Source organism: Somniosus microcephalus, chromosome 21 (genome assembly GCF_052327205.1).
Source record: "Somniosus microcephalus isolate GS21.2 chromosome 21, FLI_Smic_1.0, whole genome shotgun sequence".
In the NCBI taxonomy this organism is placed as follows: Eukaryota; Metazoa; Chordata; class Chondrichthyes; order Squaliformes; family Somniosidae; genus Somniosus; species Somniosus microcephalus.
This window is the reverse complement of record NC_141007.1, coordinates 23692091-23718577: the sequence shown is the minus strand read 5'-3', so window position 1 is coordinate 23718577 and position 26487 is coordinate 23692091. Positions and strand designations below refer to the sequence as shown.

General features: G+C 42.2%; 1 protein-coding gene across 5 annotated transcripts in view; it reads left to right on the top strand.

The window, feature by feature from the left end:
• LOC147102652 (uncharacterized) overlaps nucleotides 1–26487 on the top strand; it is a 449465-nt gene that overhangs the window by 235397 nt on the left and 187581 nt on the right. For all 5 annotated transcript variants that reach the window (XM_085963336.1, XM_085963337.1, XM_085963338.1 and 2 more), the window contains one exon: nucleotides 4165–4249. In XM_085963336.1, coding sequence (XP_085819462.1) covers nucleotides 4165–4249 — 85 coding nt within the window. The remainder of the gene's footprint in view (nucleotides 1–4164; nucleotides 4250–26487) is intronic.

Sequence of the window (26487 nt, the reverse complement as noted above, 5' to 3'; positions counted from 1 at the left end):
GTGAGTGAACCTGTCGTTTGATTCCAGACAATGTCACAATTCTGTGGTGGCATTTGAGTGCTTTTGTAATGTATATCATTTTTAATGTTTAACAGGGATTGAGTCATTGTTGCATTTCAAAATAGTATTATTCCTTTGATATGGAATTGTAACATTAAGGAGAATTTGTTTTTAAAGGCTGACTTTTCCAGCTGCTAACAGAGGTGGTTCTGCAGTTATCTCTGTGCTGGTGGAGTTTTGGGAGACTTTTAAGCCATAAAACTGTTTCTACTGGAAAAGAATGGTGTGTGCGTGCGATATTGTAATTTTAGCCTATAAACGGCATCATCTGTGGTGGCATTCAATGTACTGAAGTGCCCGAGATGTAGGATATGCCTACATAAAATTAAATATGCAACTTACAGCAATTTAAATGATTATTCCCTGTATGAGGGAAGAACACAAGACATGTCCCATCCAAGAACATGAAGGGGACAAGGTCCTCTCCTGGGAGGACCCATGAGACCGTTCAAAGAGAAAGTGGTCCTTTTAAAGCCCGAATTGCAACATCTTTCATGCTTTTTGATGGCCCCAATTTGAGGCACCTGACCCTAATCTACCTTTTCTAGCCTGGTTAAGAACGTAAGAAATAGGAGCAGGAGCAGGCTCTGCTATTCAGTAAGATCATGGCTGAACTTCTACATCAACTACACTTTCCTGCCCATCCCCATATCCCTAGATTCCCTTAGTGCTCAAAAATCTTCAATCTCAGTCTTGAACATACTCCAACAGCTTTATTTGAAATCACAATTGTGATTTCAAATAAAGCTGTTGGACTATAACCTGGTGTTGTGTGACTTCTTACATTTGTCCACTCCAGTCCAACTCCGGCATCTCCACACCTTGAATATACTCATCAACTGAGCATCCACAGGCCTCTGGGGTAGAGAATTCCAAAGATTCGCAAATCTCTGAGTGAAGTAATTTCTCCTCATCTCAGTCCTAAATGACCGACCCCTTGTCCTGAGACTATGGCCCCTAGTTCTGGACTTTCCAGCCAGGGGAAACAGCCTCTCAGCATCTACCCTGTCAAGCCCCCTCAGAATTTTATACGTGTCAATGAAATCATCTCTCATTCTTCTAACCAGAGAATATAGACCTGCTTTACTCAATCTCTCCTCATAGGACAGCCCCCTCATCCCAGGGATCAATCTAATGAACCTTTGTTGCTCCTCCTCTAGGGCAAGTATATCCTTCCTTAAATAAGGAGACCAAAACTGAATTCAGTACTCTAGGTGTGGTCTCGCTAAAGCCCTATATAATTGCAGCAAGACTTCCTTATGTTATACTGTAATCCCCTTGCAGTACAGGCTAACATACCATTTACCTTCCGAATTGCTTGCTGTACCTGCATGTTAACTTTCTGTGATTTGTGTACAAGGACACCCAAATCCCTCCGAGTGCCAACATTAACTAGTGTGTCTCCTTTTAAAAAAAATATTCTGTTTCTTTTTCTTCCTACCAAAGTGGATAGTTTCACACTTCCCCACATTATACTTAATCTGCCACGATTCTCTTGTTTCCTTCAACTCCAAATATATGGATACCTAAGGCTTTGGTGTGGGATGTGTCTTGGCAGAGTCTGCAAGCCCCAAAATATAGTTGTTTTGCAATATGCAAATTACTTAGCTCCCAGCGATTGTTCAAATGAAGGTGGAGTGTTTTTGGAGCTTTCTCAGAAGAGTGGAGCATTGTATTGTGTATGATTTGATGAAGTCTGAATTAGTAATTAAATAGACCGAGAAATAAAATGTATTCTGTTGATTTTGATAATGTTAATCCCTTAACTTTATGCTGAGTTTTATTGTGGAATGGCATTTCTTCTTGCTATGAAGTGGTGTGTGAAGTTGACTGAGTTGATGTTTGATTTTTACGCACAACTTCACTGGCATGTGTACAAGTGGGCCCCAGAGATAAAGGAAGGATATTTTGCTAAAAAATGAATTATCCAATAAATTGATTTAAATGATGTAAATAACAAAGCAAAATGGGAATTTAGTGCTTAAGAATTGATTTTTTCAGCTGGTTTGTTTTAAGTATCAAGAGCTCATTATAACACAGGTACAAATTTTTTTTTTTAATTCCAAGTTGAAATCATTTTTAAGTGCTTGGAAAGGTAATATTGAAGCAGACATAGCAGTCGGCTCCCTAGAACATACACACATACGGAATTGACGGGCAGGAAAAGACCAGCTGGCCCATAAAGCCTGCCCCCACAATGATGATGGCTGGAGCATCATGACTAAAAACTTCCCAGAGGTTTTAGAAACATAGAAAAAAAAAATAGGAGCAGGAGTAGGCCATTCGGCCCTTCGAGCCTGCTCCGCCATTCAACACGATCGTGGCTGATCCTCTATCTCAATATCATATTCCCGTGCTCTCTCCATACCCCTTGATGTCTTTTGTGTCTAGAAACTTTTCAAATTTAGCTGTGGGTGTGGTTTGGGAGGGAAGGGGGGCAGGGTTGAAGGTGACCCCTTGCAAACATAGAGAGTCCTGAGACTTCCTGTGAGATATCTAAAAACAGATTTTCATACATATACTAATCTGTCTCTCCTAGCATGGCACATAGTTCAGGCAAAGTGTAGGCTTCGGGTGAAGCGGGATTAGAAGGTGAATAATTGAACCAGGGGGCACAGATGTAATTCAGTCCCCATTTTAAAGTCATGCATTCTGTCCTTTTATTATTTGTATATTTCAGTTGTAAATTCCTATGTTCACATTTATAATAGAAACCGCCTAGTTAAACTCGTCATATTGCAATTACACTCTCCCACCAGTTGTCACACAGCAGCTCCTCCCCTAGGGGGGAGGGTGTAAGTTCAGCATGACAAGTTTACATGGGATGTTTATAGTATAAATGTGGACATAGGAATTTATAATGGAACGTTGACAGGAAATGTGTACAAATGTCACTATATATATTAATGATCCGGACGAGGGAATTGGATGTAATATCTCCAAATTTGTAGACGACACAAAGCTGGGTGGGAGGGTAAGCTGTGAGGAGGATGTAGTGCAACTCCAGTACGATTTGGACAGGTTGGGTGATTGGGCAGAAACATGGCAAATGCACTATAATGTGGATAAATGTGAGGTTATCCACTTTGGTGGCAAAAACAGGAAGGCAGATTATTATTTGAATGGCAATAGATTGGGAGAAGGGGAAGTGCAAAGAGACCTGGGTGTTCTTGTGCACCAGTCGTTGAAGGTAAGCATGCAGGTGCAGCAGGCGGTTAAGAAGGCAAATGGTATGTTGGCCTTCGTAGCAAGAGGGTTCGAGTACAGGAACAAGGATGTCTTGCTACAGTTGTACAGGGCCTTGGTGAGACCGCACCTTGAGTATTATGTGCAGTTTTGGTCGTCTTACCTGAGGAAGGACGTTCTTGCCATGGAAGGAGTGCAGCGAAGATTCACCAGGCTGATACCTGGGATGGCAGGAATGACGTATGAGGAGAGATTGTGTCGATTGGGCTTATACTCACTGGAGTTTAGAAGATTGAGAGGATCTCATCAAAACCTATAAAATTCTGTCAGGCCTGGACAGGCTAGATGCAGGAAGGATGTTTCTGATGACCGGGGAGTCCAGAACCAGGGGTCATAGTCTAAGGATAAGGGGTAAGCCATTTAGGACTGAAATGAGGAGGAATTTCTTCACCGAGAGTGGTGAACTTGTGGAATTCTCTGCCGCAGAGGGCGGTGGAGGCCAGTTCATTAAATATATTCAAGAAAGAGTTGGATAGATTTCTTAAGGCTAAAGGGATGTGGGGAGAAGGCAGGGACAGGGTACTGAATTTGGATGATCAGCCATGATCTCATTGAATGGCGGAGCAGGCTTGAAGGGCCGAATGGCCTACTCCTGCTCCTAACTTCTATGTCATATCACACACACACACACATCTAATTATGAGTAGAATGAAATCTGACCTTGTTTGCTTCTGGGATCTGCTGCATATGCCTGCTGCCTAAAGGATGGTGTTTTAAAAATAATTCAGACGTTGCCTTATTATTCTTGTCTGCTTTTCATTTGTTTTTGAAAGCTTGTTTTTTGTTTGGTTTAGTTTGTTATCGCACTGCAGAATCTCTTAATCAAGTTATTAATGAAATATTTTATGAATTTTACAGATGGTTAGAGCAACTGATGGTATATCCCAGAACCAATAAGCAAAACCAGAAGAAGAAACGGAAGGTGGAACCTACAACTGTGCAGGTACAGTCTGCAGTTAAAGCTTGGCAATACTTAATCCATTTAAGAATTTACAATATACAAGTGGTGAATACTCACGATTGCGATGGAATAACAAAATTATTTAGCGATGAAAAAGGGGGTTATGTTTATATTTTTAATGGTGAATGAAGATAAAATTTATTTGTATTTCATTTAAAATCACCCTTTAATAATTTAAGATATAAGTTTACGTTGGCCTGGATTTTGCGGTAAGAATAACGGTGAGGCTATTGGCGTTCACTGTTATTAAGGAGTAAATTGGACAGCAAATTCCGGCGTCCGCACATGGGCAGCTAAACACGGGAATCAGGAAGTTGCTGGCCAATTTGCCATGCTCCTCCACAAGCTTAATGACACTGGTACCTTGCCAAGAGACTCTGCATTCAAACATGTGAATAAAACCCCATGTCCGGTTGGATTGCATCCACGCATTTTAAAAGAATCTAGGGAAGAGATAGCAGAGGCATTACTACACATTTAATAATCTGTTAGAAAAAGGTGTACTGCCAGAGGACTAGCGAACAACTAACGTAATACCGATATTTAAGAAGGGGGATAGAACATGTCCAGAGAATTATAGACCAGTCAGCTTAACATCGGTGGTAGGAAAAATAATGGAATCCCTACTAAAGGAGAGAAAAGAAGAACATCTAGAAACGAAAAGTATAATAATGAATAGTCAGCATGGATTTCAAAAGGGAAAATCTTGCTTGACCAACCTTTATTGAATTTTTTGAAGAGGTAACAGAGAGAGTAGACAATGGTAATGCAGTAGATGTAATTTATCTAGATTTTCAAAAGGCCTTCGATAAGATACCCCATAATAGACCGATGAACAATGTCAGAGAATGCAGTGTCAGGGGACAAGTAGCAGAATGGATAGCTGGCTTCAAGACAGAAAGCAGAGAGTGGGAGTAAAGGGTAGCTATTCACAGTGGCAGAAGGTGGGTAGTGGTGTTCCACAAGGATCAATGCTGGGACCACTGCTGTTCATAATTTACATTAACGATTTAGACTTTGGTCTCAAAAGCACAATTACTAAATTTGTAGATGATACCAAATTTTGGGGGGGGGAAGGGATCGTCAATACTGAGGGGGACTGCAACAAATTACAGGAGGACATTAATAAATTGCAGAATGGGAAAATAATTGGCAAATGAAGTTCAACACAGATAAATGTGAGGTATTACATTTTGGTAGGAAGAATAGGGAGGTCACTTATCACTGGAGAGTGCGAATCTAGGTGGGGTAGAGGAACAAAGGGATCTCGGAGTACAAATACACAAATCACAAAGTTGTGCAACAAGTTAGCAAGGCCATAAAAAAAAAGCAAACCAAGCACTAGGGTTTATTTCTAGAGGTACAGAATTAAGTAGTAGTGAAGTTATGCTAAACTTGTATCGAACCTTGGTTATATCACACTTGGAGTACTGCATACAGTTCTAGTTGGCATATTACAAAAAGGATTTAGAGACACTGGAGAGGGTGCAGATAAGATTTACAAGGATGATACCAGAAATGCGAGGGTATACATATCAGGAAAGGATGAACAGGCTGGGTCTCTCTTTTGAAAAAAGAAGGCTGAAGGGTGACCTAATAGAGGTCTTTTAAAATTATGAAAGGTTTTGATAGAGTGGATACAGAGAGTGTTTCCATTTGTGGGGAAGGGCATAACTAGAGACCATAAGTATAAGATAGTCAGCAAGAAATCCAATAGGGAATTCAGAAGAAACTTCTTTACCCAGAGAGTGGTGAGGATGTGGAACTCACTACCACAGGGAGTGGTTGAAGTGAATAGTATAGATGCATTTAAGGGGAGGCTAGACAAGCATATGAGGGAGAAGGGAATAGAGGGTTATGCTGATAGATTTAGATGAGGAAAGACAGGAGGAAGCTCGTGTGGTGCATAAACGCCGGCATGGACTGGTGGGGCCGAATGGCCTGTTTCTGTGCCATATAGTCTATGTAAACTTTTTGATGTAGACTCTACATGCCTCAGTAAGGATTTTTCAATCTGGTTGAAGAGACACGTCGTTGCTTGCCCTGTTCACGCAGGTCCCAGATCCCTTGTAGAGGGCACCGCGCTGCTTTGACTCTCTGATAAACCGCAAATCGCAGTGTAAAGGTCCGCAGGAATTGTGTGTGCAAATGAACGAAATCCATGGTGAGCATCGTTCATTTGCCGCTGACTTGCAAAATCTGGGCCATCATGTCTTGGCAAAATCTTGAACACAAGTTGTAACAGACAGTATGCATGGTGTATGATAAAGTACACACATTAAAAATATGGTGGGTTAATGATATTTTCTATTGAGAAAGGACTTTGCTTGCTAGTGCCTATGCAAACATGCAGCTTTTTGGTGACTGCTTAATTTCAACAGAAAAACATTCTAGTATTGTGACTCAGGGAAAAACCCATGTATTTACTTAAATATTTTTGGCTAAATGTATTGTCAGTTCATCGCATAGAATAGATAATGTAGATTCAGATTAATATTATATAGATTCAGGTTAAAACATCTCAGGAAAAAAAATTAGTTCAAACAATTCATTACTGGGCATTTTGTTGGGCAGTGTGCGGCTGGCAATTTATCTGCTCGTCCTAATTAGTGCTGGCATTGCCAGGTACAGACGCCGCTTCTTCCTTTGTCACCTAAAGGCAGAAATTGTGAGTCTCACTAGGAACAAGCATACAATTGGAGAGACCCCCGTGTCACCGCTTTATCTCTGACCTGCGCTTCCTAGATGGAGCAGAGCCTCGCAATTTTTGCCCTGTAATTTCAGCATCATAGGGAAACCTGTGCTTCCTATAAAGCAAAACGTAACCTTGTGCATGATGTATATGTGATAAGGCGCTGCGGGTTTTTATCCAGTTGGCATCATCGATTGGTGAACATCTGGAACAAACTTTAAAAATATACATATGAATAAAGCAAATAAAAATAAAGTTGTGTTAGTCATCCTGCTGTGCAAATTGGCTACTCCGTTTCCTACATTACAACAGTGACTATACTTCAAAAGTATTTCATTGGCTGTAAAGCACTTTGGGACGTCCTGAGGTCATGAAAAGCGCTATAGAAATGCAAGTTCATCCTTTCTTTATAGACACAGCTTCACGCAGTACTCTTCCCAGGACGTATGGCAAGTCACCAACTAACTGGACGGTGACGCACACAGCATTTATAAAAAAAAATTAAAAAAAAATGGCAAGAACAAATGAGAACTGTAAAAGAAAGGTGCTCAGGCACCAATGATGGAATTTAAGTCAGCACGAAGGATGTAAAGTGCAAAGCTGGTCTGTTGTTTATCTCCCTTGACACTGACCATGTAATGTGCTTGCATCAAGGCAAACTAAGCAACTCGACAGCTGAGATAGTATGTTGACACAAACTTTTGGTGAAAATTGCAATATCTAGGTAACTGATTTCTGGTGATTGGATAAATCATATTTGTTTTTTGTTGCATGGGATTCTGGGAATTTCCATCTGAAGTCCTGTCACTTGATGATTAAGGTGCTAGTTTTTGGTGACTGAGTAAGGCAAAACCTGTTTTTGTTGCAGTATGTTTCTGAGGTCATATTCTGTGATTCCAGCCATTTATCATAAACGGCCAAATCAGTGGCAGTAGCACATTCGCAATCTGCGCATAAATGTTAGCAATACATTACTCCACTGACTGCTACATTTGTCTCATGATTTCAGAATGGATCTATAACAAATGACTCAACAGTATGTTCCATATTATTCAGGACAGAATTGAAAGCAGAAAATGTAAACGCAAAATAACCACTCTGAATTTGGCAATTCCTGACTCAATGGGGTCGATTTTCATTAAGCTGTCGGGAAGGAGGCGGGACTACAACTTTCGGGTTTAGTCCCGCCCACATCGACGTCCGGCCAATCCACGCGATTTTCCCTTGATTGACCTTGTTGAGCCCGCCCAGCGGGCTCAACAGGCCAATTAAGGGCCACCCGGCAACAGGTGATGTCACAGAATGAAATTTAATCTGTCAAGAGGTCTTCACAGATGAAATATCAGTGTTTCACAGCTGTTTGAAGCTGTCAAACACTGACAGTCTGACTTCTAACCTGAGTCCTTCTACACAGACTCAGTTAGAACTCTCACCGGCAATGAAAGCTGAAGGCTGTCACTTTTGACAGATCGCGGCCATTCTGCTTTCAGTACCGGCTGAGTGATGGACTCCCGAAACCTAGAGGAAGAAAGGCTGTTAAGGTAAGTACAGGTAATTTAAATTCTTTACACACACCGAACTCCCTTACCTTTGCACTCATGCACCCATCACTCACCTGAACACCGACATCGCGACCCCTCCAAGTCCTTCAACCCGACGGCCCGCCTGCTCTAACCTGGTGTGGTTTGGAGCCGTCGGGAATCCCACACGGCACCCCTCAAAATAGGGATTAGGCTAAAAACTGCCTGTTAACTACCTGTTAACAGACAGTTAATTGGCACTAATCCCTTCCCTCGGCGGGTCACAGTGCGGGGCGGGTACCTGCCTCCTCTGAAACTTACGTGGAGGTGGGTTTTGGGCGTGATGGTGTCGGGACTCCCGAAATCGGGATTCCCCCCCCTCACACACCTGAAACCGCGCCTGACGGCGCCAGGAAAATCGACCCCAATGTATCTGGCCATTTCTAGTAGGGCACTGGTATCGGTAATAAGGACTCGCTGCAGTTGATGCTAAGGACTGTTCCATGTGCTTTCTATCCAAAAGCAAAACAGACCTGACCCTTCCAAGGAGGGAATTATTGGTGTAGTAGTGCAAACCCTCTTTCGAATGTGGACCCAGATGGTGACTAGTACTGGGTGCCTTTTGGATACAGGGATAGTCCCGGTACAATAACAACCACCATCTACCTTCCAGTGTTCACTCTGACTCATGTCATACAACTGTTGAGCAGAATCCATACGAATCCTTGTCCATGGAGACGAGCCAATTTCTGGTGAAAAGCCTCTGATGGGAAGAGCACTTTGTGTTAATATTTTAGCTTAGTAAATCTATTTATACTCTGGTTGATTCATTTCTCCATCCTGCACAAGCTAGATTGTACCTCCCGAGGCAGCCAATTTGCTGGGGTCTTCCTGAGAACAGCAAAAATGTTGGAAACAGCATTTGCCTGTGGCAGAGGGGGAGGGGTAGAAGACAGTGACACACTGCTCAAGGGCAACTTGCTAGACCAACATTCCAAACTTGCAATAGTGTCAATAAGTCGGTCGCTTTAAGTCTCATTGCATTCACTCCTTGACCCTGCAGTGAAACCCTGTTTCATGATCTTGTACAGAACTCAATATGCAACTTCCCTGTAGGTACAACTCCAGGTACATGAGCTGACATTCGTAGGTTATCGAGACTGATTCCCAGAATAGATTCAGCATTCTGGATTCTCTGGGTGTCTACCCGACTCGTGTACACTAATCCAGTCACAGATTCAGTTGTCCTTTGCTGGCATTGGAAATGAATCGCCTTACTGTGGTTTCAAGCATTTAGTCAGTGAATCTGCCTGCATGTGTCTAACCATATTTGGATGGCATGGCACCATATTCTGGTTTGTCTACCAGAAGGCCACACAGTTACAGGCAGATACTGAAAAACAGATTGCCATTCTTTTTGCAGTTAGGCACTGCCTCTTGTCAAAGACCACATTCAGGTTATTGTGCTAAAGAAGCAAACACCAATTCATATTTTCAACTTTGAAGTGCGATCCATGGCTTTTGGTATTTTTCTTTACAGAATGGCATGGTATCAGCTGCTGACACTCAGGTGGGAGTTGCATTATCAATTAATGCAACTGCCCTTTGATGTGTGGACTTCCAAAAGGTGCTTGATAAAGTGCCACGTAATAGGCTTGCCAGCAAAGTTGAAGCCCATGGAATAAAAGGGACAGTGGCAGCATGGATACAAAATTGGCTAAGTGAAAAGTGGTGAATGTTTGTTTTTCGGACTGGCGGACGGTATGCAGTGGTGTTCCCCCTGAGTTGGTACTAGGACCACTGCTTTTCTTGATCTATATTAATGACTTAGATGTGGGAGTACAGGGCACAATTTCAAAATTTGCAGAAGAGACAAAACTAGGAAGTATAGTGAACAGTGAGGAGGGTAGTGATAGACTTCAAGAGGACATAGACAGGCTGGTGGAATGGGCAGACACGTGGCAGATGAAATTTAATGCAGAGAAGTGCAAAGTGATACATTTTGGTGGGAAGAGCGAGGAGAGGCAATATAAACTACAGGGTACAGTTCGAAAGGGGGTGCATGAACAGTGGTGTCTGGGGGTATATGTGCACAAATCGTTGAAGGTGGCACAGCAGGTTGAGAAAGTGGTGTAAAAAGCATACGGGCTCCTGGGCTTCATAAATAGAGGCACAGAGTACAAAAGCAAGGAAGTTATGATGAACCTTTATAAAACACTGGTTCGGCCTCAACTGGAGTATTGTGTCCAATTCTGGGCACCGCACTTTAGGAAGGATGTGAAGGCCTTAGAGAGGGTGCAGAAAAGATTTACAAGAATGATTCCAGGGATGAGGGATTTCAGTTATGTGGATAGACTGGAGAAGTAATTAATATAGATTGTAAATTGCTGAGGCCCAAGCACTGATTCTTGCGGCACCCCACTAGTTACAGCCTGCCAATCTGAAAATGACCCGTTTATCCCTACTCTGTTTTCTGTCAGTTAACCAATCCTTTATCCATGGTAATACCTTACCCCCAACCCCAAGTGCCCTTATCTTGCTTAACAACCTTTTATGTGGCACCTTATTGAATGCCTTTTGGAAATCTAAATATACAACATCCACTGGTTCCCCTTTATCTACCCTGCTAGTTACATCCTCAAAAAATTCATAATAAATTTGCCAAACACGATTTACCTTTCATAAAACCATGTTGACTCTGCCTAAGCATATTATGATTTTCTAAGTGCCCTGTTACCACTTCCTTAATGATGGTTTCCAGCATTTTCCCAATGACTGATGTCCGGCTAACTGGCATGTAGTTCCTGGTTTTCTCTCTCCCTCCTTTCTTGGGTAATATTTGCTACCTTCCAGTCCGCTGGGACTTTTCCTGAATCTAGGGAATTTTGGAAGATCACAACCAATGCATCCACTATCTCTGCAACCACCTCTTTTAGAACCCTAGGATGTAGGCCATCAGGTCCAGGGGATTTGTCAGCTTTTAGTTCCATTAGTTTCTCAAGTACTTTTTCTCTACTGATATTAATTACTTTAAGTTCATCGCTCTCATTAGCCTCTTGGTTCTCTGTTATTTTTGGTATACTTTTTGTGTCTTCTACTATGAAGACAGATACAAGATATTTGTTTAAAGCCTCTGCCACTTCCTTGTTCCCCAATATAATTTTGAAAAGAGAGCTGATAGAGGTGTTCAAAATCATGAGGGGTCTAGACAGAGTAGATAGAGAGAAACTGTTCTGTTAGCGGAAGGGTCGAGAGCCAGAGGGCACAGATTTAAGGTGATTGGCAAAAGAACCAAAGGCGACAGGAGGAAAAACTTTTTTATGCAGCAAGTGGTTGGGATCTGGAATGCACTGCCTGAGAGGGTGGTGGAGGCAGATTCAATCGTGGCTTTCAAAAGGGAGTTGGATAAGTACCTGAAGGAAAAAAAATTGTAGGGCTACGGGGAAAGGGCAGGGGAGTGGAACTAGCTTAAGTGCTCTTGCAGAGAGCTGGCGTGGGCTCGATGGGCCGAATAGTCTTCTGTGCTTGTAACCATTCTATGATTCTAAAGAAGAATTAGCAAAACCAGCAAACCATTTCAGGAATAATAAATAATGTGAAACAAAATTCCTGCTCAGTACTGGCAGGCTATTATCAATCCTAGTACTCCATACAACTTTTGCAGCACCAAAGGAGCTCCACCCGCAGAGTAGCCCACTAGTCCAGGGCAGTATCCATATCAAGAAACACTCTGCAGGCTCCTCCCATTGTTCTTGGCCTCTGCTGGTTTCCCAGCAATGACTTGGTGGATACTTCCCACCCACCTGTGACCCAGGTGGAGCAACTACAGAAATTCATTTTTTTTTTAAATTAGTTCCTGGGATGTGGGCGTTGCTAGCAAGGCAAATTTATAAAATGGGTGGAATTGCTATGGGCCCATATGTTTTAGAGACCATCGGTGAGAGCTACCACTTCATTTCCCAGATAAAATGCTGCAGTTTGTGGAGTAATCCAACTGGATTGTTTATGAAACTTGATCTTGGCACCGTGTGCCAAAACTGATGAGTTGCTCATCAGGCTTAAATAAAAGGGTTCATCATGTGCAGGAGAAGGCAGTATTCTATTATAGAGCTATTTAGTCCTTCTTTAATACTAGACTTTATGGTTCTAAAATGGTACTTTCAAGAGGAATAGTTTAAGATGATCACACGGCCACAAATAGTTCAAGCAGTCTGCCTAAGGGATTGTTTAGTTGCCAAAGACCTAAAACATGTCTATTTACATCTCTCTGTGGATGAGTATCATCAAGATTTCTTCGGTTCAATTTCAAGGGGCAAGTCTGTCAGTACAAGGCACTGCCATTTTTCTCACCAGCTGTGGTGTTTAAAAACTGCCTGTCTGTGATCTCACGTATTTCAGGATGCAACAACTCCACTTCTATTGGTATGTAAACAATTAGCTCATCAGAGCCTAGTGTCTCAAGTACACTTACACAGCTATGTAACAGGTACTCCAAACAGCTAGGTTTCATAGTTAATTACAAGAAATCTCAGCTGTAATTCTAGCAAGACCTAACATTTTTAGGGGTGTTGTATCAAACAGCAGTGAGTCTATCTGCCTCAACCAGATCATGGTGCTCCAGGACCTGATGTCTCCCCTGCAGGGTTCATGGCTCCCAGTGAAAAGCAAATACAGTTACTCTGCCTGATGGCACTAGGCATTTTTATAGTTCGCTGCATTTGCTGGTTTATGACTTTGCTTTATCTGAGCCTGCTGAATCCGTGCTTTCCCCACAGAGCTTTTGTATTGAACAATAGAAATATAGACATTTATAGCACAGAACTAGGCCATTCACCCATCGTGTCTGTGCTTGCTCTTTGCTAGAGCAATCCAAAGCTAATTCCACTGCCTGCTCTCTAAAATATATATCCGCTTTTTCTTGTTCATTATTGGCAAGGATCAACCAAGCATCAGGTCATGATCTCACATGGTCCTAGAGCAATGTTCAGCAGGGGAGTCCCCAATGCCTGTCTTTTCATTAGTGTTGATCGTGATGTTGCTTTTGGGTCGTGATGCCTACCTCTAAGGGGACTGGATTACAGATAAATGAGTGACAAAACACTCCACCTGGCATGTCAACCATCTGAAATTGAAGGTTGACTGTGAAGCATTTCCAGACTTTGGTGCAGGGAAAATCAATATATGCATGGGCAAATGAGATTGCAGTGGTCCACCACATCAACTAGCAGACAGAGGACTTCCTTATGATCCCTGTGTAAGAAGGATGTGGATCTACTGGCCTGTTGGTGCCTGAATAAAGTGTAATAATGGCCCAGGTTTTGCGGTAATAATAATGGTCTGGCTATTTCTATTAAAGAATAGAGGCAATATTAGCATGGAAGCTGGATGTTCCCCCACCCCCTCCCCCCAGTGTGAAGCTTTCTGTATGCATTTCCTTGTTTACAACTGATTGCACAAGTAATGCAAATGACACACTCGGACAGAACAGGAGTTGACTTGTGAACCCTTGTAGTCCTGGCAAACTGTGGTTCTCAGGCAACCTAAATTGAGCAAGGACAGGATTTCACTGCCTTGCAGGAGAGATCGCCTCTCTGTTTAGGGTGGGTGTTGAGAGCACAAATATTAAATTGTTCCAGTTGAGGGCCTGTCTAGTAACAGGTGATGACTGTTGGGTAACTAGTATATGTCTTTAGTTCAAGCATGGTGCCCACTAAATAGCACTTACAACACAAAATGGAAGAAGTTTGTGCAGAGCTGTTCTACTCTGTACAAGGTTTTTATGTTTTGCCCTATCTCATGATTTCCTCAAATTTTGGAATGTCTCCAGCAGTTGTTTAAAATATAAAAAATCCCTTTGCGTTCATGGTACAGCTATTTTGGTTTACATTTTCCATTTGTGTTTGGTTCATTAGGGGATCACCCGCTGGTGTCCCATTTTATGTAAGCTATTTGGAAATAGGTTTTAGCTGGTTCCCAGTTGCAATCTTAATATAGATCTCTACAAGTTAATGTGTCCACTATTCAAAACTTCTTTGAATGTATTATCCTAATTCTTAGTGTTGGTTTTAACTCACTAAGTTAGTGAATGTTAGTCCTTACGGTGGATCAGCTATATTTAAATTGGCATTCTGATTGTGTGATCCGTAAGCACTTCTGAAATTTCTACCAAAAATATCTTTTAGATAAAGAAATCGTTGTACCTTTTTTGAATAGTTGAAGTACTATTTCTGCCATGGTGTTAGCTGGTAGAGATTACCAATCTCTTTCAAATTATCAGGATCAACTGCAAACCATAATAGTGGGAATATTGTGTTTAATCAGAGTTTAAGATGGAATATAACACACTAGTTATACAGCAAAAACATACGAGTGTGACAAGCAGCTGGTACCGGACCCGATCGGACAGACAGACGGCTGGCGTGCACAAACAGTTCTCTGGCTTACGGCCTTTCTTCCCCTCGTCTAGAACCCCCAAGAATGTTTGACTTCGAGCGTGGGTCCACTCTCGAAAGAGCATTCAACCAGCTCACTCTTGTAAGGTTCCCCCCTTCACTGTCTGTGAATGAGCCTTCATGGTGTTTCTTTAATTCTCTTTTTAGGGGTGGACCTGGGGCCAAGTTATTGACCAGGCTATTTAACCTATAGGCGTTTCCCATAAAACTCAATGCCCAATGGCACATTGAGTTCTTTGTCTCATTTCTTAGGTGAAAGCCCTCCCTCAAAGTGGTCGCATATCCTTTGCCAATTTATCTTGTTTTTACATTTTGAAGGTTTGTCCTATCTCTCTTTGTCCCTATCCTCCCTGGCACAGCAAGTACAAGGCCTGACCTTGTACCTTCCCCATCAAGGGGCCCACATCAGCGTTGTCTTGGTCAACCTGCCGTTATCCAAACTATCTCCCTTTAATCTAACGGACTGTTCCATCCTGAGATAGATACCTTGGGGGCGATTTTCTGACGCTGGAGGAGGCGGGTTTGGAGTCGGGAAAGGCGGGAAAATTCGAATTACTGAGGTCGGATCAGAAACCCGACTCCAAGCCGCCTCCGTGGGATGGTGCCGGTTTTGGAGGTCGGGAAACGCTCCCGCCTCCAGCTGACCATTGCGTTAATTAACGTCTGCAAATGCTTGTTAAGGCCTCTCTAATCCTATTTTGAGAGGCCCTCGTGAATTTCCCATCATTTCGGTGTGCCTCACGCAACTTCTGAACCCCGCCAGGTTTAATTCGTGGGTGGCCTCCTCACTGCTGCACATCTAACAAGACCTTGTTTACTGCAGCAAGGATTACTTGCAGGTGCCAGATCTTGGCTTTAAAAGGTCTGTGAGCTCTTTCAGAAGGCCTTCCGAAGTTGGGATCAAGCAAGTATAACCGCCCGTTTGGTTGGATTCGCAAATATGGCAGGCATGCCAATGGTGCAGGGCGTCATAGACTGCACACATGTGGCCCTTAGGGCGCCCCATCACAACCTAGCTATCTTTGTCAACCGAAAGGGCTTCCACTCCCTCAACGTACAGCTGGTGTGTAACCACAAGGAGGAGTTCTTGCATGTTTGCGCCATGTACCCTGGCAGTTGCCATGATTCTTTCATCCTGCGGCCCTCTAATGTTCCTCCGCTTTTCAATCCACCAAACCAACTTAATGGATGGCTCCTTGGTGACAAAGGCTATCCCCTGAAGAAGTGGCTAATGACGCCAATCGGGAGGCCAGCTAATGAGGCTGAAGAGTGCTACAACACCAGCCACACTTCGACCAGGTCCATCATAGAGCAGACCATTGGGTTGCTGAAGATGCGCTTCCATTGCCTTGACTGATCAGGTGGAGTCCTGCAGTATACACCATTCAGGGTCTCCAGAATGGTCGTGGTCTACTGTACACTGCACAACATCGCACAGCATTGTGGCTTGCAGCTTCCTGATGAGCAAGCAGCTCAGTTCCAGCCCTCCGAGGAGGAGGATCTGGAGGAGGAGGAGGAGCAGCGCGCCGGTGTTTCGACCAGCGGCAGTGGCAGCACGCGAGCACATGGCTGCAAGGGATGAACTTATGGCCAGATTTGTATAGGTTGGCCAAGTTGCCACATGTCCTTGGCTGCATGCTAGGATTTCATTGACAATGGACATGACTCTAGCCTCCTTTCATTCAGGCCACCAACCTGACAACGCAAGTGTGGCGTTGCCCGCAATGTGGAGCTGCCTAAGGCTAAGTAACAGATGGCATAACGCCAACATTTTGGCATCAAATCATGTTAATACTTTCCAAACAGGATGGCATTTCATCAATACACAAAAACAGTCTCCCAAACTACACACATATCTGGAGCTTATATCCCTTGCCAGCTGTACCCACACACCTTGGTTTCTTTGGCAGGCCTCTTCCTCCGAGACGACTGGAAGAGCACCTCCATGCTAGTTCTCACCCCCTCAAACAACATTTGCAGTGCCTCATCTGAGAGCCTCAGGTAGGCCCTTGCCTTGGAATTGGATATGCGTATCTCAAAAGATGTTGGAGGTGGTGCAGGGGAAGCAGAAATGTTGTGGAATGAGCCAAGGGAGCAAGATGCCATAAAATCAGACTGGAAAAGTGCTGTCAACAGAGGTGAGTTTCAACCCCAAAACACTAATTGAGCAAGGCATCCCACACCTCTGAAATCAAGTGGACAACCTAGGGAAAATCTCAATTTTTTGAAAACTTATCAGTGGAGGCGAGTTTCTGACACACCCAAGCCAAAACCCGCCTCCAGTGAGAAAATCGCCCCCCTTACCTCCCCAAATTCTTTTTATTCCATGTCTTTTATACTAATTAACTTAATTATCTTCGCAAGCAGTTCTATTAAGCGAACTCTGATTTCTACCGTAGTATTATAACATGGTTATTAGTAATGATAGAAGAAACGTAGGCATTGGGCCTTAGCTGGTCAAATTAAAGATACATAAACAAAGTTTAAATCCTAACTGGAGAACAGCAGATAGCTAGCTTGAAAGCAAGATTATTTATGACCGTCACAGTACAGAATGCTATAACATCCGCAGAGAACCAAAACACAAGCAGATTCTAAGCATCTATCCAGTTATTCTAATAGTCTGCAGAGACTTCTTGTCTCCAGTTCTAATGCCATCATGTAAACACAGCGTTATTCGCGTCATCATTTTATCCACATAACCAAATACCCGATTTCGAACAGGTGATGTTTACAGAGCTCTAAATGATCTTGTGCCTTGTACAAAGCAACTTCAAAAATCTCTCCAATTCTTTGTCTTATATGGTGCAAAGGCCGAAGCCACTCCAAATGGATGGTTATGTGCATACTGCACTGCCACCATCATACAGGGAAAAAGCCCAGGGGCTGCTTAAAGGTCATTCAACAGCTGCTGTTCTGATGGAGAGTAATTGCAGGACAGCCATGTGAAGTAATCCTCAAATGTTTATTAAGCATTACCGTCTAGATTTGACTGCTGCACATAGTAATGTCTTTGACAGTTCTGTCTTGACAGCTGTCATTATGGCTCTTCTGTAGCCACTATCCTGCTCCTGATGAATGGATTACCTACCTTTGTAGGATGCTCCTTCATTGCATGCATCATCTATGCTGCGATCCCATCGCAAAATCTCCTCAAATTTCACTGGGTAGGATTTTGCGGATTATGGATATTACTAGCTACTCCGTTTCATTTTAGCTTTAGGTAAAAATGAAATGGCGCAATGTTACAAATCCTGGGAATTTATAGTAGGAAACCGTGTGCATTACTCCTGATCTACAATGTTGTGGCATTTGTATGTGTGCACTAAGCACTTGATTTTTCCCAGAAGCAATCGCACTAGGCTTTACTCCTGTAGTTTGTGGGGACCGCCCAAAAAAAGCAAATGGTAATTCATCTCATTGCTGTTTAGGGCACAGTGTTGTTGCAGAATGGCTACGTGGTTGCCTACATAATGATAGTCACTGAATTTCAGAAGTAATTAATTGTGTGCAGCACTTTGAAATGTTTCAGTGGTGTGACAAAGTGCTATTTAAATTCAAATATTCTATGAAAAATTCCCATTGGGAACTGAGTTGACACAGCCCCAAATTTGTTTCCCATTGAATCACTGCAGCTGGCAGGAAGAAACTTTCATCCCATCAATCTGGGGTATTTAAACACGGGTCCCTGAGGTGAAAGGGCAGCAGTCTAAACCACTTTGCCATCTAATACAATTCTAAGCTATGAGGTATTTTCAAATGGTGTAACTTGACAATTTGTTTTGTAGAGTATCTTTTAGGAGGCAGTTCCCTTTTTTAAAAAGAAATGTTTAATTTCTGCTTGTGCTATTTTTTGTGCAGTGATTAACACATTAAATTCTTGTTTTTTTTAAAATAACAGACAGGAATTTAATATAAGTATGATTAAAATAGTGCAGAGAGGAAATGAAACCCTATTTTCTTGTCCTTTTTTTCCCCCCCTTAACCATACCTGTTGACATCGAAGAGCTATCTGGGAAGTGTTGCTGAGCTTGATGATTGCTAGTGAGCTGCAGTCAGTGTGCATTTGCTTACTGATTGGTGTGTCCTGTCATACTGCCAAAATCTTAATGTTATTTTCCTTTTTCGAGCAGTTTTCCCCAATATATTGATTTGTAGTTGGTTGTAATCATTTGTCTAAACGCTGTTGTTGTGTAACTTACAGAGCTGCATGATTCACATATCCCTTGAGCTCATACATATTTACATATACACATGTATTGTGTTTATTTCTGTTTATCATTGTGCACATTCTGTCCTAATTGTTGCAAGTATTGTGCAGCTGATTATTTAAGATTTCTTGGCCAGTAAGCAGTTTCTTTTCTGTCCTTTCCAAGATTCGTTTGCCTAAACTATGCCGTTTGTCCAGTTTCCTGCTCCTGCTTTTAGGGAATTATTAAAGAGAACAGCAATGCTGATATTTGGTTTAAGCACACTTTGAGGTTATCTCTTAGTTATCATTGTTTCACGTAATGGCCAAAAAGAATATTTCTCGGGCAATCCTACATAGAGTTTTTGGAGCCACCCCACACCGTGGGATATTCTTGATGAAATGGAACAGAGTAATATATAAAATCATTGTTTCAAAACAGTAATCCAGGTTAAAGCTTGATTGAGGTTTTTGGGTATTTTTCTACAAAATATTTTGGTAAGTAATACTTTTTTTGGAAACTCACTTACCTGGGTTACTCTAATCATGCATTTTTGGTTGATTTTGAGAGTTTTATATGGATGAGACAAGATTAGGTGCTGATAATGAAAAGTAGCTTGGAGGGACAGCCTTTACCTTTTACACTCTTAGTGGAATTCCTTAGTACATATTTCTGTAATTTAAATGGCCAACTATGTTATGGGTAATTAGCTGTTCACAAAACTTACTGATAGTACCTGAATGTCCATTATTTCTACCCTCCGGTTTAAATAGCTGTATGATTGCTGCTTTGACTGTATTACAACTCGTAAGAAGAGTCTGCATTTTTGCAATGGGTACATAAAATTCCAACAGTCCAGTTGTGGATCTGAGCAATAATAGTTTTGACTTCTAAACATGCTATCACAAGCATGTTTCCACCAATGGATGGTTATCTCTAATATCGGTCTTCTCGCAAGGCACAATTTTAAATAATTTGAAGCTTGTTTGTATTATTAATCTGGAGTTGAGTATAAATTAACCTCTACTCTTGGTTTGAGACTGTGCTTTATTATCTCAAAATGGAGGGGTTAACCGCACAGCTCCTCTCGCCCTCCAACAGATGGTTTGGTTGGTTGTCTTTTTAGCTCTGTTTGCAGTCGATATAATTTTTACTTCCTAGAAATCTTTGAGCTGAAAGTGTTGTAATGTCTGATTGAAAACAATTTATTTGTTACTGGGATAATAAATTTAGCCCCCCCCCCCGGGTTACAGTATTCCATAACTGTTTTATTTGCAACCTTTGTTTTAGTTGAAATCTCCTTGCCAAGCCCATAGTGGATCACATGATACCATTTACAGCATGACAACCTCACACGGAAGAAAAAACTGTTCAAGAAAAATCTAGTACTGAAGCTCATGAAGCCTTTGGAAGATTGAGACTCCTGTTCAATCTTTTATATAAGCATAGGATCTTAATATTCTTTAAATTTCTATATTTTGCTTTTGAGCTATGTCAAAAACACGTGGCGGCTTTGCATTCTGCATAAAGACGATCTAGAAACAATTATTATAGACAGTGATTGATTTTTAAAACTGCTGACAATCCTATCTCTAAGTAACATATGTCTGGAGGGGTTAAAAATTGTCCTCGCTATAAAGTAACTGACTGGGACTTGCTCATTAAAATTAAACCATATTCTACACAGGTTACAGCCACCTAATGATTGTAGGAGGTGTCATCAAAGCAGTTTCCATGCTGAGTATTTTCACTTACGGTTCTGGTGTGGAGATGGCATCAACTTTAAATTGATTTGATCAACTAATTGAGGTGATACTGAGCAAAAATTTGTGCAGGATAAGTGAATAAACGGAGTTGATTTCTAGGTTTATTCATGAGTATAGCTTTCATTTTGATGCTTTCAAACTGCTCATCTGAATTACTACCATGTAACTCAGTAAACTACCAAATATTCTAGATTTAATAATGTGATTTTTCAATTTTGTTTGCCATTTTCCTATGTGGTCTGGGTTCACCATTAATATAGTCTTTTGTATTAACGGTGGATGCTATGGTGATGTGAAGCTGCCCTTATGCTGATGAGTTGGCAGCTGCCAACCAGGCCCTGGGCCATCGTTGCTTGATCCTTTCATTCACTTGCTGCCTAGCAACAGTAATCAGCAAAGAACAGGTTCTGGATGGTGAGTAGGGCACAGACGGCGGACTGGGAGAGAGGGCTAAGGTTGCGAGTATGGAGGCCCAGGTCAAGTGCAGGGGTGGGGACAGACCATGGAGTGAGTACCAAAAAACAAGGTGAAAAGATTTTTTTTGAGGAATTTGTTTCTCTTTTTTTGTGGTTTTTGACTGACTTTTACTGAATGTACTTTTCCACATCCCATCCCCACTCCCACCAAGGCTGTCTCTACTGGCGATGGTATAGAGCCTTGTCAGTCAAACTTGGAATAATCCAGTTGGTCACATGTTTAAATATACACCAACCATCAACTGTTTAAGCTGACATTAGCATTTCAACATATGCGTGAGCTTGCCAGCATTTTGCAAAAAAAATCAGCCTTTCTCACTGGGTTTGGAGGTTGTCTGTATCAACCACTCATTATCTGGAAGGTTGGACTGGCTGTCCAAATCAATTATAATGATACTTTCTCCCATATTTGTACACAAAGCTTAAAAAAAAATTAAAATGAGCCATTGGTTTCTGAGAGTCAGTTACAAGTATGTTTATTCCCATAAAAATTATATATAAGCGGCACAAATGCAGCTTTTGAATTTTTTTTATTTATTTTCCACAAAGGAACTTTCTGGGACATGCCTCCCATGAAGGTTTATTTCAATACTGGTTGCAGCTGCTTTTTTGAGATAAGGTGGATGTTCCCTGGTGTGAATACATTAACTGTCTTTTACAATTCCTGTCACTACTTTTAGAATTGCCAAAGTTTGGAAGTAAAATAGGGAGTGTGGTTTGAGTGGTGATGTGTTTTGGCTTAATCAAAAAATGATACTGAGGTTTATATTCGGGATTACAGTAAACTCCAAATAAGTATGCACCGAATAAGGTGACAAAAATCAACATGTTCTCTGTGGTGGGGGGGTCATGCTCTCATAGAAAATAAATTCATGCCATTTGCATTCCAATAATTTCTAAATCACCATTGCTGCTAATTGTCCTTTTGTGTGTTGTAACAATTTTCCTTGGAAAATAAGAGTCTAAATGGAAGAACATAAGTAGTAAGAGCAGGAGTAGGCCATTCGGCCCCTCGAGCCTGCTCCGCCATTCAGTAAGTTCATGGCTGATCGACCGCAACTCCACTTTCCCGCCCGATCTCCATATCCCTTGATTTCCCCTAGAGTCCAAAAATCTATCTCAGCCTTGAATATACTCAAAGACTCAGCATTCACAGCCCTCTGGGACAGAGAATTCCAAAGATTCACAACCCTCTGAGTAAAGAAATTCCTCCTCATCGATAGAGGTGGAAAGCGATCATGGGGTATAGATTCACAACTCATTAAGAGTAATGACGCAGGTTAACAAAGTCATGAAGTGCAAACAAAGCACAAGTTCACTTCTAGAGGAATACAATTAAAAAGCAAAAGCAAGTTATGTCAAACTTGTACAGGAACTTAGTTAGACCGCAGAGTACTGTGAACAGTTCTGGTTTCCATATAACATAAAGGATATAGAAGCACTGGAGAAAGTGCAAAAAAGATTTACAAGGATGATACCAGAACTGAGAGGGTAGAGCTATCCGGAAAGACGGACTCTATCTCTAGAACAGAGAAGACTAAGTGGTAACCTGTCTTTAAAATTATGAAGGGGTTCCATAGGGTGGACGCAGACGAGATGCTTCCACTTGTGGGGGAGTCCAAAACTAGGGGCCATAAATACAAGATAGTCACTAATAAATGCAATAAGAAATTCAGGAGAAACTTCTTTACTCAGTCATAAGAATGGGGAACTTGTTACCACATGGAGTGGTTGAGGCGATTAGCATAGATGCATTTAAGGAGAAGCTGTGAGGGAGGAAGAAATAGGACATATTGATAGGCTGAGATGACGTAAGGTGGGAGGAGGCTTGTGTGGAGGACAAACACTGACATAAACCAGTTGGGCCGAATGGCCTGTTTCTGTGCTGTAAAATTCTATGCAAGTATTGGCATGTTGGTTTTATCTGCACTTTGGGTTATGACAAACCCATGACCCACCGCAGTCTTTGTCAAACTCATTGTTTTCATGTGTCATAGGTGTTTATTCAGAGCTGATAGAGCATTTTTGGTTCTGGTCAACATTTGATCACTAGGCAGCGCAATCACGAGGTTGCTTGAAAGTGAAACCTTTACGTGATCAAAAGAAATACGGGCCAAATTTTTTTCTGATTGTGTAGATGTTTGAATTACCTATTTTGAAATACTGTATAACCGCTAGCATGGATTTTAGTTTTTGTATATAAATAACTGGTTAAGTGACCTATTCTGCTAAGCATTCAATGAGCTTCCTAGTTTACGTTTATAAGTATTCAAAAAGCTGCATATTCCCAAAAGAGATTTGGCCCAAAATTAGTTATTTTCTTCTTAGGCAGTCCCTCGGAACCGAGGATGATTTGCTTCCACATAAAAAATGAGTTCTCAGGTGACTGATGAGTCCAATGCGGGACCTACAGTCTCTGTCACAGGTGGGGCAGACGGTGGTTGAAGGGGTGGGTGGGTGGGGTGCTTGGGTTGACGTGTGCTGCCTGCGCTTGGCTTCCGCTTGCTCCCGGTGAAGAGACACGAGGTGTTCGGCGCCTTCCCGGATGCTTCTCCTCCACTTTGTGCGGTCTTGGGCCAGGGATTCCCAGGTGTTGGTGGGGATGTTGCACTTTTTCAAGGAGGCCAAAATTAGTTCTTACATGGTCAGTGTGATGTTCTGGACTGGTTTTGAGCGCCTGAGGGGGCCGGAGAGGAATTTTTCAGACCCCCCCCCCCCCCCCCCCCCCAACCGGCCTTTTTGGCCTCGAGTTTCTTTTCTCTTTCTTTACCTCTTCTGCCCCCCCTGCCTCCTCTCCTGAAGATGCTGACTCTTTGCTGGGGTACGATTTCATAGGCGCCCTTTGGTAACTCAGCTGAGCGGCTGTCCTTTAATGAGCTATTTGATTGTTGTAGGCATCACTGTGAAATACAATCCTATCCCCACTGGACCATCAGATAGCAACTGGGGAACAGTAACCCATGTCATTTCTCTGCTCACTGCCCCAGAGGTGTTAATTTTGTATAGATTGGGGACTGAACTTGGGTCCTTTTAGTCTGTGTGGTTCATCAATTGATTTGTTTAAACTGGGTAAATCATTGGAGGAGTGACTCATCACTCTTTGAAGATGCAATTACTTTTGTGTGCTTTCCAACAAAAGCAAAAATATTTAGCTTTGTTCTGCTTGTCTTGTTTGCCGATCTTATTCTTTATATATTTTTTTTTAGATTATTGGGTCTGGAAAGCCTGAATATGCTTTTTCTTAAAATGAAACAAAATTGGTTATGGTATTATGTCCTGCCATGCAATACCACTAGCACATAAACACAATGGTGCTATTATCTCAGCTTGAAAATATAATGGTGACTTGATTCGCCCATTTAAAATGATGCACCATTTTTTGCACAATGTTGCCTTAGATTATTTTGTTCAAGTTCATTTTAAATAACCTATAGAATAATGGATATTGTAGAGGGAATTACACAGCTGCAATTCAGTAACATTATCTGATAAGATAATTAAATCTGCATGGCACCACAGTTCTCTCTTTAATTCTAAACTACTTCCCAAAATAGCTTAACTTAGATGCAGAGGGGGGGGCGGGAAACATCCTGTAGTTCCCTCTAATCATTGAGACATTGAAGTGTGAAGTATTTTGAATTGAGAAACTAAAGGGCCAAGGCCCACAGTGTAGTAGTACACTACCATGGTTGAAGAGGGCAGGAGAGAAAATTAGGTAAATGAGGACTTAATGATTAGTTGATACCAAGCCAGACTGCTGAAAATCACTGGCCACAGATATAGGTCTGCTAATACCCAGGTGGCTGATGGTTCATTCTGGAGAAGAACAGATGCAGCAGACTTGGCACAACTGCAATGATTGGATTAGAGCTGATTATTTCTCAAGTGACGACTACTTTGGAAAGTACTTCAGAATTAAGAAATTGGACATGCCATGCAGTGTTAACAAAAGACAAAAAGATATGAAAAAATGAACAGATAAAGGCCGGCAAGTCCATCAAGTCTGTTGCAAACAGCAATAATGCAACTAAGCATCATAACCCCCAGTGTCGTCCTCCACCAACTGTCAAGTAACCTCCTGGGAGAAGCAAAAAGCAGATTTTTTAAAAACCTAGGCCTGTCCAGGGAAACAAATCTTGGCAATTCCTCTCCTGAACTCTGAAGGTGAGCAAAACGAGTTCAGGAGACCACAGTAACCGTTAGGTAATCATCCAACATTCCACCTACCTTTCGTACACAGTAATTAGACGCAACAAAGCACCTGTCCAGCTCATTTTTGAAATGTTGCAGTGAATCCGCACCCACCACAAGCTAGCAATTTGTTCCAAGCTTTGATAGCTATCTGTGTAAGTAAAACCTTTTGACGTCTAACCTAGTTCTATGCTTAAATAGCTTATATGCGTGACCTCTTCTTTTCCCTCACATATCTAATTCGAATAGTTTGTCCACACAGATACTGTCTAGGCCATTCATCATTTTAAATACTTCAACGAAATCACCCCAAAGTCTACATAAAAAGACCTAGCTCTCAGCCTATCATGATAACTGAGGGGTTTTAAATTAGGAGTCATTTTAATAGCTCCCTGTTGAACGTTTTCCAGTGGCTCTATAGCGCCCACAATGTCAGGGGACTAAAACTGGCCACAATATTCCAGGAAGTCTGGGTTTCCCCAAACGCCATGGTGTTTTAACTCCACGGCATATGTGGTTCCCCTGCCCCTGACTGGAAGCCAGCCTGATTGACAGGCTTGACTGCCTGTTGGGCAGTGAATGCTCCAGAAAAGGCCACAGCCTGGGAACAAGTAGGTTTAGTGGTTGTTGGGGTAGAGCTCGCAGGGGGAAGGTGGGGTGGGGGGAAATGGGGTTAGAGTATAGAGTGGTTGGGAGGGTCGGGGGTGATTGCGGGGGTTGGAAGGTCGGGGCGGGGGGGTAATTGGAGATCGGGGGATTGGGGGCCAAGTTGGGGGAGCGGCTTCAGGGAAAGAGTTGGAGATCGGTTGGGGGGTGTGGTCAGGGAGAGATTGGAGGGTAGGTCAGAGATGAGATGGGTCGGGGGGGGGGGGGGGAGAGTCAGAGATTGGGGAAGTCGGTGATCGCAGGGGGGAGGGGTGATGATGGCTGGGT